General features: G+C 35.6%; 1 protein-coding gene across 17 annotated transcripts in view; it reads left to right on the forward strand.

The window, feature by feature from the left end:
- Window positions 1–14,007, forward strand: part of LOC124182267 (twitchin) — a 76,463-nt gene that overhangs the window by 15,739 nt on the left and 46,717 nt on the right. For 13 of the 17 annotated variants that reach the window (XM_046569266.1, XM_046569278.1, XM_046569279.1 and 10 more), the window contains 23 exons: window positions 612–829; window positions 1,232–1,637; window positions 1,727–1,899; window positions 1,992–2,165; window positions 2,247–2,326; window positions 2,749–2,914; window positions 3,265–3,498; window positions 3,827–3,940; window positions 4,118–4,171; window positions 4,717–4,731; window positions 5,779–5,835; window positions 5,937–5,984; window positions 6,091–6,204; window positions 6,307–6,363; window positions 6,488–6,538; window positions 6,630–6,698; window positions 7,344–7,709; window positions 8,298–8,345; window positions 8,549–8,590; window positions 9,484–9,636; window positions 11,526–11,711; window positions 11,989–12,003; window positions 13,024–13,203. In XM_046569266.1, the coding sequence (XP_046425222.1) occupies window positions 612–829; window positions 1,232–1,637; window positions 1,727–1,899; window positions 1,992–2,165; window positions 2,247–2,326; window positions 2,749–2,914; window positions 3,265–3,498; window positions 3,827–3,940; window positions 4,118–4,171; window positions 4,717–4,731; window positions 5,779–5,835; window positions 5,937–5,984; window positions 6,091–6,204; window positions 6,307–6,363; window positions 6,488–6,538; window positions 6,630–6,698; window positions 7,344–7,709; window positions 8,298–8,345; window positions 8,549–8,590; window positions 9,484–9,636; window positions 11,526–11,711; window positions 11,989–12,003; window positions 13,024–13,203 (3,020 nt within the window). Of the gene's footprint in view, window positions 1–605; window positions 830–1,231; window positions 1,638–1,726; window positions 1,900–1,991; window positions 2,166–2,246; window positions 2,327–2,748; window positions 2,915–3,264; window positions 3,499–3,826; window positions 3,941–4,117; window positions 4,172–4,716; window positions 4,732–5,778; window positions 5,836–5,936; window positions 5,985–6,090; window positions 6,205–6,306; window positions 6,364–6,487; window positions 6,539–6,629; window positions 6,699–7,343; window positions 7,710–8,297; window positions 8,346–8,548; window positions 8,591–9,483; window positions 9,637–11,525; window positions 11,712–11,988; window positions 12,004–13,023; window positions 13,204–14,007 lie in introns of all 17 variants that reach the window. The other 4 variants (XM_046569282.1, XM_046569283.1, XM_046569284.1 and 1 more) reach the window with 2 other exon arrangements.

A 14,007-nucleotide genomic window follows, 5' to 3' on the forward strand; every position in this document is an offset into this window, starting at 1 on the left:
AATCTTTAGGTGTATAGACTGATTCTGGTTTTCATAATCGTTCGAAAAAAAAAACCAATCACATATCATGTTAAACATAAAAGACGTTGAAAAGGTTTTGTACATTGTTGTTTGAAATGATGATTATAAATCAAGGTAGGTTCAGCCTAACGTTTTTAACACGTCGTGATGAGTCCCTGTTTGTCGCTGCTTTGTGTGCTGCAATTATTATCATAATATACATATCCTGTACCATTCATTGTTATCATACATGTTAAACGCTTGTCTGAAAATTAAGAAAAACTTCGACTCAGAGATTAGAAGAACACCAAAAACAGCTTGACTACGCAGGGAGAGAATACTTTGATAAAACAAGTGTAGACCATGGACAAAGTTGTTCTCATAAACGTTAGAATCGTTGATTTTAAGTGATTTCACGTATTTCGATTGATTCGAGATCATCATTTCGTTATTTCAAAGCAGATTTAAGTAATTCGGCTACCTTTGATTAGCAATTTGATTTCCAAAAGTTAAATTCGTGACTTCCTTGAGTGAATGTCAAGTTTCAACCGTTACCTCGTAGCGAAGTAATCCAGGCTGTATGTTTAATGGTGAATATTTGAAAGGTGCAGATGATGGAGCAGGATTCGCGCCTTCTTTCATCGAGAAGCCGCGTATCATTCCAAACGAAAGTGGCACTCTGATAACGATGAAGTGCAAGTGTAAAGCGAAGCCGAAACCGGACGTCACCTGGTTCCGGGGTACAACCGTCGTCAAGGAGTCGTCGAAGATCACAATCAGAAGTTCCGGCGTCGAGGAAGACGTGTACGAACTAACACTCGAAATTAAGGTGCGACCTTCGCCGAGCATTTAAAGGGTTACATACACCCTGGACGGCTAAAACTAGAGTTATGTTTAAGAATTTTCTTCGTGTATAAAACTGAATTTTATTGAACAACCATTGCATATATTTTAAAGTATGATATTTTATATATATTGTGTGCAAAATTGGGTTGAAAAATATCAAACGGTAAAAAATTTTGAGAGTTTGCGGTACCGGACGTGTCTCCGCTATTTTGCATCTTACAAAAAAAATGTGTGCTTCTTAAAGTAGATAAATGAAAGTAGTACTTACCGAGCTGGAATTCAAAAATCAAATTGTTTCGGATCACGGTAGTCTCCGAGGTGTATGCAAACCCTTAACGAAGCTTAATAATCGGATTCCATAACCGATTCCATTTCGAAATTTCAGGATCCATCGGGTCCGGACGGAGGCACGTACAGGTGCCACGTCAAAAACGAATATGGCGAGAGCAACGCGAACCTGAATTTGAACATAGAGGCTGAGCCGGAACCGGAGGGCGACGGTCCGACCTTCGTCGACAAGCCACGAATCCAGTCCCAGAATCAAGGAAAATTGGTCATCATGGACTTCCGAGTCAAGGCTGATCCGAAGCCGGATATCGTTTGGACCCACGCCGGCAAAGTCGTCAAGGAATCGTCGAAAATATCCATCAGTATAACCAAGGAGAAGGAGGATGTTTACTACATTAAACTTGAACTTAACGACCCTGGCGCCGACGACTCGGGACTCTACAAATGCAACATCAGAAATACCCTCGGAGAACTGAACGCCAATTTGACGCTGAACGTCGAAAGTAATCGCACATTTTTGTTCATCTTATTCGTCCGTTATTTACAGAGTTGGTTGAGGGAACGTGACGCTAACGCTGTTCTCGAATTACAGTAATACCGGTGATAAAGGAGAAGCCGAAAGTGATCAAGATCGTCAAGAAGAAGACCGTCATTGTAGAATGTCAAGTACTGTCCAAATTTGCACCGGACTGCACATGGTTCAAAGAATCGAAGGCAGTGAAGGAAGATTCCCGGCATACTGTTCACGTCGAGAAAGTCAAAGAGGTATACCAACGCAAAAAACACACTCCGGTAGCTTGTTTGATGATATTATTCAATTCTTGGAATTATTCATATCCTCCGATTTACATTTTCAGGGAGAGTTCGCCGTCAAGTTGGAAATCGAACAGGTATCAACGATTGACAAGGGAACGTACAAGCTTGTCGCTAGGAATGAGAAGGGCGAGGCCACTTCTCAGGTTGTTGAAATCACCGAGATCCCGGCCGAGGAGGGTGACAAACCAAAGCTCGCTTCTGGTCTCAAATCCATTGTAAGAGAGGCTGTTTAACCGCTGTTTCTTTTCTTTTTTAACTTTGTTTCGTACCGCTTAACCCGTTTTTGTTTTTCACAGACTGCCGAAGAAGGCAGGACCATCGAATTCGTTGCTCGACTCGCCAAAGAGGACAGGAAAATCAATGTTGTGTGGACAAAGTGAGTGATCCTAAATTATATCTCATACACATGTAAAGATAATGTGTTTATATAATTTTGAATTTTGCCGCGCTCCGTGCGAGTAAAGTAGGAACCGCCTTACATGGCAGGAGAACATTTGAGTTTTTGTTTAAATTGTCAATTCCCTTTCCCAATGTTTATTGTTCAATTTCTATGCACAATTAGCTATATCACACATGATATAGTTAATTGTGCACGTAGTTTTCCTGCCGTTTAATGCGGTTCCAACTCTACTCGCACGGAGCGCGGCAAAATTCAAAATCAAAAGAATACATTTACTTTACATACATCTATATCATTATCGTTTCTTCAGAAAAATTGTGAAATATTCCTCATAAAATCGATCATCAATTTCTTCATTCTCCTTTTCTCAAATGTTATGCACATACACTCTCACACAGGAATTCTACTATCGTGAAATCGTCGAGGGACATCAAGATGTCTTTTAACGGTACGGATATCAAGTTGACAATAAATTCCGTTACAACTGACTATTCAGGCTCCTACAAACTCGTCGTTACCAATGAATTCGGCAAGGACGAATCGTCAGCCGAGCTTATAATTAAGGTGAGTTCGTTGAGGATTCAGTGATCTAAAGTGAAAATAGGAAACGCCAAGCAAAACTCCAAGACGCTCCCGCCCCCCGAATCATTTGAGTATTATTATTCTGTGCATCCCCCTGTTTCAAAGAATCGCCCTCTGTTCCCCTTTTGAACTTTCTGAATTGTTAATGGTATGTTTTAATCATGGAAACATCGAATTTACCTTCTAAATTGTCGCGGCATCTTGAATTCGTCGATCGCAATTTGCCCCGATATGTTGCACGTATAAATGAGATTTTTCTTTCTTCCTTTTTCGTCACGATGTGATAATCAAACACACACACACACACACACACGCTCGGCAACACATCGTAGAAGAAGGAGGAAAAGAAGAAGGAGGAAGAAGAGGAGGAGAAGGAGGAAGAGAAGGTCGAAAAGAAAAAGAAGAAGGAAGAAGAAGAGAAGGTAGAAAAGAAGGAAGAGAAGAAGGTAGAAAAGAAGGAAGAGAAGAAGGAAGAGAAGAAGATAGAAAAGAAGGAAGAGAAGAAGGAAGAGAAGAAGGTAGAAAAGAAGGAAGAGAAGAAGGAAGAGAAGAAGGAGGAAAAGAAGGTAATACACAAACTGCAAAACACGAAGTCAATTTTTATTGAGTCTGTACAAAAACATATTTTCCCAAAAAATTCCAAAAAATCATTTAAGAAACGAACTGCAAGCATTTGTCCCCCGCTTTTCAATGCATGCGTGTCCTTTTTTATTCGTTTAAATACCTCCTAATTTCGCTACTAAATGTGAATACCGCTTCAATCATTGTTCAAAATTACGCATACGATTCCTTATACTTGTAATATTAATCAGGAATCCGGAGCAATTTTTCGTTTCACCCGACTAATTTCGTTGTCCGTTTGTGAATAATAATTTTTGTGTCATGGATATAAAGCTGGAGGAAAGCTCCGACGAAGAAGAGCGTTCCGTTAGCTTGGTAGAATCGAGTGTCGCAGAGCCTGTCGTCGAAGACGCAGACTCATCGTCAGAGCCAGTAACTCAGGTTGAGGTACACGCAATTAACAATATACATCGACATACACAAGTACACGTTATATATTAATTTTTTTTTTTTTTTCATCCAACATAAGAGGAGATTTTTTTATCGCTCTCCTTTTTGCTGAAAATTAGGAAAAATCATATTTTCAACAACACAATATACATTGTACATTTTTATTTTTTCAAGGATATACCCGCTGACACGAAAGCAAACGGTATTGACAAACCGATTTTGAAGAAGGTAAATGCGATACACGGTATCATTAGTTTTTGAATTATCGCTTTCGCAAGTTTTTCCAACATTTTTTTTATTCGTACTTGTAATAATTTTTTTTGCACTTTGGCACAAAACTACACCTACACACCTACACGCAAACAAATATTTACACAAAAAACGAAGCTCTTTATTGTGGAAGAAAATTTATTTTCTCTCTATCTCTCTTCCTGTCCGTTTTAACTATGATTTATTAACACTATCCATGATTATCTTGTATTTTATGAAAATGTTACTTCCTCATATAACTTGACGTAATTTTTTTCAGAAGAAATTTTTAGGACAGTCAATTCGCTTGCTACAAATGTACGAGCTTATCGATATTTTGATAAACGAGGAAAAGAAACAAATACAGAATGACAAAGTATAGCAGAAAGATGTAGAATTCTGAGCGTGCTTGCCTTTTCTCATAATATTCGCATTTATTATACGCAACTGCTCGTATTTAAAATTAAATTGCCCATTCCTTTTCGATCGTTTGATAATTTATATTTTCTCTCTTTCTGTTACAGAAAATCGAAATTAGGGTGAGTTTTCAATTATTCTATTATTCAAGTTCTCCATTCTCTTCTTTTCCGTTGATTGTTTTCAGATTTGCAGATACGCTTAGTAGAATTGACGTTCAAAGAACTCTAGATGCAGAAATTCCGTAATCGAATTTGGTCATTGGTTTTTGAGCAAATAATATAATCTCTCCATTGCATCAATTTAATGAAGATATCTGGGAATATTCTTTTAACGTCAAAACAAACCAAACTCCTGAATCGCAATGTGTAATAAAAAAAAAAGCGTCGCTTTCGCTTTTTCATATTTCCGATCGCACTGGGCATTAGCTGCTATATGTATCATTAACATGTATATCATACTTCTTTCCTTTCTCAGCTTTACAGGCTTTTCTAATCATCTGCAGCTGCAATTTACATTATATAAGCCGATATTAATATTTATTATTTCTTAAATATGCTTAGATTTCAGTTTTCGTTTTGGTACACCGATGACGATATACATTATTTGCACAAACACATACCAATACCAGTTACATTAAACACAATTTTTTATAATGAAAAAATCGTTTCCCACCGAAGCTGGATCCCCCAAAATCTATGAAATATTTTATACATCCTTTGTTTTCCTTTTGTCTTATTCTTGTATCTTTCATCGTTCAATTTCGTATTTCATTCGGTTAGATAAACGATTGTTTGAATGTTACTTCTAAGATAAAGTGTCAGAGTTTGAACAAAGTGGAATGAATTGTCACGTAATTGTATCGTTTGTTTTTATTATGTCTTTTATATAATTAGCGTATTGCGTCATCTCTGTAAATTTGTTTCGTCATACGGTGTTTTTGTTTCTGCATGTTTAATTGTGTGCGTTCTTTTTCGTTTATTTACTGTTTTTCTTTTTTTTTTTCTTCTACTGGTTTACTGTAAATCATAACAGGTAACATCGCGAATACAACAATATTCAAAGACGGTCCAGAACGTGTTTGTTAAAGCTTCTTTGAGTATCGTTGTATCTTACGTTGATTCCAAAATGTATTTGATAATTGTGACGCAACAAAATTATTTACACAGAAAGACGAGCCTGAAGTTAACAACGTTGAGAAGATCGAAGAGAAAAAGGTCGTCAAGGTAAGCGAGGAAAAATCCAAATCATTTTTTTCATCTTTTGTGCAAAAAAAAAAAAAAAAAAAAAAAATGACACGTGGTGAAATTTGGATTGATATTTTCAGAAAAAGGTTGATGAAAAGACCGCAGAGGAGAAGAAAGAACCTACCAAGGTAAATTATACATACGGATTCAAGGATAGAAAAATAAAACTGACGACTTTACAGAGAAAGAAAATAAATATACTTAATTCTGTTTTTTTTTTCTTTCAATGCACAGGTAAAGAAGGTCGTGAAGAAAAAAGAACCTGTGGACGAATCAAAGGACACTTCACGTGAGGCTACACCAAAATTGGAAAAAACTACTGGAACCAGGAAGCAGTCAATCAGCAGGGTAATCAACTGATAAATTCAATTTGTTAAATTAATTCAATTCACTGATTTATGTTAATTTTATTAATTCTAATGCATATTATATTCGTGAAATTTTCATCAGGTCGAAGAACTTCGCACAGAAAGTCGTCGAAGTTCTCTTGTTACGACCGAAGAAGAGGTAAGGAACTGTTTGAATTCTTAAATCGAAGAGTACACGCAATTTCTGGCCTTATTTTTTTAATTTCTGCTTTTAAATCAAACTCGTGTTTTCGTCGATGTGTAATTTTTTTTCCTCATCACAGATTACAAGAGATGGCAGCAAGACACCGGAACGTCGTTTCTCTACACAAAAGGTATGTTACGCAACATTATACGTGAAAGAAAAAAAATCGTTAATCAAGTTAAAGGACTGTTACTGAATTTAACCGTTTGGGTATTGATCAGGTTGAAGAGGAAACGAAATCCGAGAGCCGTCGTTCGTCTACGGTAGACAAAAAGACGATTGGCGTAAAGGTGAGTTTTATCTTTTTCAGAACAATAAATTTAAGAAAATAAACATCACGATTCTTAGTTTGAAATTAGGATATGGTTTCAAAGTATATGAAATTTGAAGAAATATTTCTTTAATGCAAATTCATAATCAACTATGAACACCTTCGTATTAATAGGAAAAGGTTCGACTGCGCATGCGCGAGTTTTTTCGGGCTTTCATGCAGGTTAGCCACCTTAAGGTTCAGCTATCAAACTTGGCTTACGGAGGTTATGCAGGCGATGTGAATTTTTTTCAGGCCAACCGTATCTTAAGTGGTTGATGTAGTGATTCGGAAAAACTTGGTGAACTTTTATTTTCAACTGTCCGATGAGTGATAACCGCTACGAGTTGTCACAACAAGATAATTTCAACTCACCACTTGACGCGGGATAGTTTGACGTCTCACGCTTCGTTTCGAGTTAAGTTGGCACCACTGCCTTGCATACGAAAATATAGTGGCGGTGCGACCTCGCTGACGAATAGAATTGCATTGCTTTGCGCATGCGCAGTCGGTCGCTGAGCCTGTTAAGTTTCACCGATTCTTGTCGATTTAATACGTGTTGTAACAAACACAGAGCACACTCAACAACACACTACACCATACAGTCATACTCACATATCCTTAGGTCGAGGAGCCTAAGAAAAAAGTCGACGAGGCAAAACCCGCGCCCAAAGAAGAAGTTAAACCAAAAACAACCCCTGCTACTAAACTTGAACCCAAGGTTGAACCCAAGGTTGAGCCTAAGGTTGAGCCTAAGGTTGAGCCTAAGGCAGAAGCCGGGCCAAAAACCGTCCCCAAAGATGCAGAAAAGCCGAAATCAACTCTCGGTGTTAAAGTTGAACCCAAGGTTGAGGAAAAGCCGAAATCAACTCTCGGCGTTAAAGCCGAACCCAAAATTGAGCCCAAAGCTGAACTTAAGGTCGAGTCAGTACCGAAACCTGCCGATGAACCCAAGCCAAAAACAACTCTGGGTGTTACACCCGATGAAAAGGTAGAGAGACGGTGTAAAGCGTACAACGAAATTTGTACCTTTCCGAAATTTCGATATTTTCTTTTTATTTTTTTAATCTTCTTCTTTTTTTAACTCGCATATATTTTCGCATCTCTCATTTCCTTATCTTTATTTCGACGTCACTCGGTCATTGAAATTGGCTCTTTGTTTTGGGTTTCCTCATTTTCTTTTCACCCCCCTTTTTTACTTCTTCAATTTTCTTAATATACTGTTTTGCTGAATCACAATAACCGTATTATTCTCCACGCTTTTCATTGCGACCATTTATTATCCTCAAAAATTGAATTAGAAAAACGAAACATTACTACAATAAAGCTACCGCTTACTTTTCGCTTTTCATTATTTCTTTCTTGAGTTTCGTCACATCTTCACATTTCTATATCCATATTCTTTGTACCCTAATCTGGCAATCTTCGTCCACGAAAAAATAACTCTCGGCACATTGTTATCATTACACTATTCAACACTCACACTTGACACATATTTTTTCACAATTTCTGCATTATCAAATAATATTAGATATATGCAAGTAATATTAGATAATAATCGAGATTTCTCTGTCTGCAGAAAACCGAGCAGGATGCAAAGAAATTGGGCCTGCAAAAAACCGCGACGGTAAATATACAGCTTCATTTTAACAAGAACATTTATCATTTGCAAAATTGATGCTTATCAAACAATCCATTATAGAGGATTTCAAAATCGATCTAAATTTTGCGAAAGATCAAATAAGCGTTTAGCTTTGGTATTTTTTCGATTTTTTGGACCAAAAAAACTTGAAGATTTGACGAAAAATAACTTCTTCTTTTTGGTTACAGCTCGAAGAACAGAAAAAGGGGCTGAACAAGGTCGAGTTGAAGGTAAGCTTTCTGTTTTTTCCATTCATCTCACGCTCTTTCTGTATTATATTACAGAAAAATTGCGAAATATGTTCTTATCGGTTTATTTTCTCTTCGTACCGAATGTTTTTTACTTTCATTTTGATCATATATTAAACTTTGCGAAGCTTGGTTACATTTTTTAAACCTTTATTTACAACTAGTCATGTTTATGTTTCAATACATTTTTGTTCTGACTGTACGTCCCATACATCCTTAAAGTATTTTTTTTTTTTTTAACGATTTTCACCGTGTTTTATATTCTATGCATAAGTTTATAAAACTGAGAGACACAAGAGAGAAAGACAAAAATTGAGATCACGACGGATTGCAAAGTAGTATATTGTGCAATAAGGAGGTAAACTCGGTCTTTTCAGGTCGAGTGCAAATCTGCAATATGAGTCGTAGGTGAGCTCAGTCCGATAAGAACGTTGCCTCCTTGTTGCACGTAATTCTTCACATAACAAGAGTATGTTACACGTTTTTTCGCGAAGCACGATATTGAGGTTAGGGTCGCGTAGTGTCAGATTTATTTGCGACAGCGCATGCGCGCAGTACAGAAACGACGACTTTTCCTCTACTCCACGCATGCGCATTTGCAGACTGACTTGGCCGCCACAGAAACGGGTACTTTGTGTACGAAAAACACGCGTGAAGAAACGCGTAAAACATGCTCGCGTTGTATAAAGAGAATTTTAACGTGCAGGTATTGAAAAGTCATATGATCCGAGAGAAGAAAAAAGATATTATACCGTGTATTATAAATTTAAGTATATAGGTGTAATAGCGATATTTATAAATGTATTATTATCGCCGAATGAAACGACGTGATATTATATGTATTTGTATGTATCTGACTTGGTGTGAATATGTAGACAGAGGAAACAAAGCCGGCGGAGGTGAAACCGAAATTTCGTATACCGCCAAAATCAGCGGTTAAAAATGAGTCCTTCATAGGTTTTCAACTTAAACCTGTTAAGCGTGGATCAAAGCCTGATCAAGGTGAAAGTGACACGATTGAGCTCAAGGTATCCCCAGAGGCAGGGGTTATATATTTTATCCTCTATCACTTCTGTGTTGAAAAAAAAACAAAAAAATAAAAATCAGAGTGAAACAATTATCTCTCTATCTTCTTATGTCAATTAATTATTCTTTACGCGAATATTTAAACATATATCGCGCGCTTTTATATACATATATCTCTCTGCATAATAATAATAATAATATCAAACAACAAATCGCAATGACAATTTTAATCTTTCGCATTAATCATTAAATACAAGTTTCAATTTCTAATTTATTCGTTACGAATTTTTTGAATTTTTTTAAATCAACGCGAAAACGCACTACGTAAGAAATTGATAACTCCGTACTTTGGAATTTGATGATCTAAGATTTTTTCTTGTCAAACGAATTTTGCTTCAAGCGACCGAAGAGTGTGATTTTTTTACTGAGGATTTTGAACCACGATTTTTTGACGCCTTAGGAAATTTTTGACGCGTCTCTTTCTTTTGCGCTGTATAAAATATTTTTCATCATTCGGTTCAAAATTGCTAAGCTGGATGAAACATGATTTTTTTTTTCAGAGAACGTCGACAAACAATTTTACTACCGGCGATTTGATAATTTTTTTTTTTTTTTCCAATTTTTACGTCTCATTTTCAAAACGCCACGAAACTCGCTGGAAAATTTGACCATGTTTTCCAAATGTTCCAACATTCTTTTTACCATATTTTATACATTCTCAATCCACTTCTATACTTTTTTCTTCTCACTACGATTGCTTAACAATTTTTTCCCATCGGCAGAGAATTTTTATTTTTTTTTTGTTTTTATTTGTATATACTTCTACTTTTTCAACCAACACGCATTTATATTATACATATATAATGTATACACCACCTATATTCACACGAACTATTCTGATCTATCCTATTTGTAATTCTGCCAACTCTACGCGCTGATCTCTATACCTTTATACCTATGTACTTTACTCTGTTACTCTATGTCCCATCCATTATTTGTCTTAAATTGTAAATAATGTAAGCAATGAAACAATTATTCTCTCTCGTACTGCATATACACATTTCTATCTCTCTCTCTCTCTCTCTCTCTCGCTGTTCACCGTTAATTACTCTTCATCCTATTTTCAGCGTAATGTTGTTACTATTCTTACTATTGTTATTATCATTATACTCTTGTGTATAATCTATCATATCTATTCTATTATATATGGCTCTCTATTTCTCACTCTTTATATCTGAATTAATGTTCTGTTCTACGTCTATGCATACTTTATGTATATATATATATATACTATAATGTAATATTTCTTATTCAATCTGTTAAACCCTGTTATTTCGATACGTAATTATCATGCCGTCTGTATTATACGTAATTACTGATGGCCATCGTATAACTGCTAACAAACTTCGTTTTCATACTTTCGTGTGTCTCTTATTATTCTTCTTTTACACTCTCTAAAGCAGCTATAACTTTATAGCTAAATTTTCTTCTCATCTTCCCTATCAATGAGTGTTGATCTTATGCGCGTTGATTTTAGCTTCGAATTAACATCGTTTGTATATTTCGCTGATTCGAAATATCATGAGAATCAACGTTTTTTTTTTAAATAATCATTTCGTCAATTAATTCGAGTTCAATGAATAATTTAAATTTCTTTTCTATCTATTTATATCCAGTTTAATTTTCGTATCATACGTTGACGGATCGTTTTTTGTACAATTTTGTTTACGGTTAATACGATTTATCTTCCTTGTATTTTTTCAATTTCAAATTCATTTTATTTTGACTCAAGGTAAAAAAAAAAAGAAAGAAATCAGCGTACTAATTTTCTATCGTACAATACATCGAGGCTAATATAATCGTACAATTGTGCAAATTTAATTTTATTCAGAAAACAGAGAAACCGGAAAAACTCGAGGCGAAGAAAGTCAAGGCTGCCGAAAAATCGAAGGCATCGAGCTACGAGCTGCCCGAAATTCCAGATTACGAAAGAGCTGTTTTGGAAAAACCGCAGGAATTCGACTTTGGCGATCATGTTCCTCGCGATAAAACTAAATTGGACAGACCGGCGAGTCAGGTAAGCTTAAGAAAAATATTGAAACGAAATTTTTGAAAAAAAAAAAGCTTTTCGCAAAGCGAGGAAAAAATAAGACTATACCAACACAATTTTCTAATTTTCAAATTTATTCCCGTACTTAAATATTTCGGCAAGTTTCTCTTAGCTAATTGATACTGAAATTATTTTAAACGTATAAATATTACTGTAATAAGTGATTGATTTAACTTTAAGGACATCTTTTATACCAATAATAATGTTTTTCTGTATTTTGCGCGCGCGTTGTTCTATCGAGCAGAAGTTGGATACGAAGGTAAGCCGAATAGTTGAGGATTTTATATCGCAGATCTTCGCTTGGCCGCTTCGTAATTTTGTGTATACATTGTTGAGTAAAATTGGTGTCGATTTTATGTTCCTTTCATTTTTGAATTTTTTTTTTTTTTTTTTTTTTCATTGTAACGTAACGCTAGGACGAAAACATTTTTCCTCTAATTCGAAATTTTGCGTAAAATTTTCTCAACGAGGGAAATACGAGATCGCTTGAGATGCGAAAAGGGTGAAAATAGCGTTAAGCCAAATGGGATGATTCACGGTTTCATGACTCTAGCGAATTATCGCAAGTACCCAAATCCGAAATCGTGCAGTTTGGCAAGGTATGAATAGACCCTAGGAATGTCTATTTCTGATATCCTTAATGTTTCCACTTACGTGACTGATTGCGTTCTATTAAATTTAGCAAGGTTGTCGGTTACGACCAGTCAAAATGAAGATTATTTTTGGGTCGGCATTAACTCGGTAAGCTTAGATCATATTTGTGTCTTCAACCGCGCGGTTCTAAACACACTTTCTGCACCCTTTTCTTCTTCTTATCTCTCCTAGTTTCGCGATACTGAAAGTAAGTCCTTACAACAAATTCAACCACTAGACAGCTCGATGAAAATCCGTTCGATTTGCAGTCTCAATTTATTTTTCCTTCGATTTAAAAAATTTCAAGTAGCTGATACTTCATCAACAAACGTAATACAATAAATCGGAAACGTAACGACTCCAGTGAATCGAAAAATAATGAACAACCCTGTTAATAATCAAGCTTTTGGTTTGTTTTTTTTTTTTTAATATTTTATTATTTTTAATTATTTTGGCAGTGTTTTCATCGAATCCATGATGGATCGAAAATATTTCAACTGATATTGACTAACGTATCGGAATGAATTTCTGCAGTTTTTCGCAATAACACGCTTCCGCACCGTGTGCATCAGCATCGTCAGCAGTCTGCGCTTAAAGTGAGACGAAGAAAAAAAAAAAAAAAGAGTTTGTCTGATTGAAATTGTAGCCAAAACTGCCGGAAATCAAAGCACCGGAAGCGCCGAAAATCGAGGTCATCAAAGACTCGACTCCAGACGCGAGCAGGAAAGGCTCCCTGGCACCCGGAAGTGGGACGAACAGTCGTCGAGGTTCGCTCATTCCTCCAGAGGAATTGGGACGTAGAGCCAGTCTTATTATCACTGACGAGGTATGTTACGGAAAGACCGAAAAATTCCTACAGGTATTTGTTTATAGGTGTGAAAAAGTTACGCTGGTAGGCGCGAATTTCATCTTCAAATATAAAAAAAAAAAAAAAAAAAAGGCAGGATAAAAGAAAAGTGAAAATAAACAATGGAACGAGATTTATTATACCGTAATGAAAGAGGATCCGTCTTCTTTTTTTTTTTTTTATTGATATTTAAAACATGTCAAATCGTACATTACCAACTACCAGCATAACGTATTTCAATACTATTATTACTGTTATCGTTATCACTTTTTTTCATTCAATTTATTACGATTAGTACCCAGCCCCCATAAATTGTGATCGTTTTTTTTTTTTTTTTTTTGTATTTGTTTTTTTTTTTTTTTTTGAGTTATTACATACCGTAGACTGCAGTGAGCTCGTAAGCGATTGAATATTTTCTATTCACCCGTTAATAATTGTCTTTGTAGAGTATGCGATTTCGACCGTATTTTCGTTGACCCCGTTTTCCATTTGTATTCTGTTCTTTTTTTTTTTTTTTTTTTTTTTTTAATCTTACGTCGTCGTACCCACTCTATAACTTTTGTTATAATGTAGAAAAAAGGTTAAAAAGCTGTACCAATGATGAAATAACGACTATAATAATAATAATAATAATAATAATAACAATGGTAACAGGATTATACCTTTAAAATATTCGAACTGAAGAAAACAGAAAAGTAAAAAATCAAATCAACTGAAGTTTAAGGCAAGGTACAGCTTTCACGATCTATCCAAGTAGTGTAATAATATATTTTTAATTATCAG

The sequence above is a fragment of the Neodiprion fabricii genome, chromosome 5 (genome assembly GCF_021155785.1).
Source record: "Neodiprion fabricii isolate iyNeoFabr1 chromosome 5, iyNeoFabr1.1, whole genome shotgun sequence".
Lineage (NCBI taxonomy): Eukaryota > Metazoa > Arthropoda > Insecta > Hymenoptera > Diprionidae > Neodiprion > Neodiprion fabricii.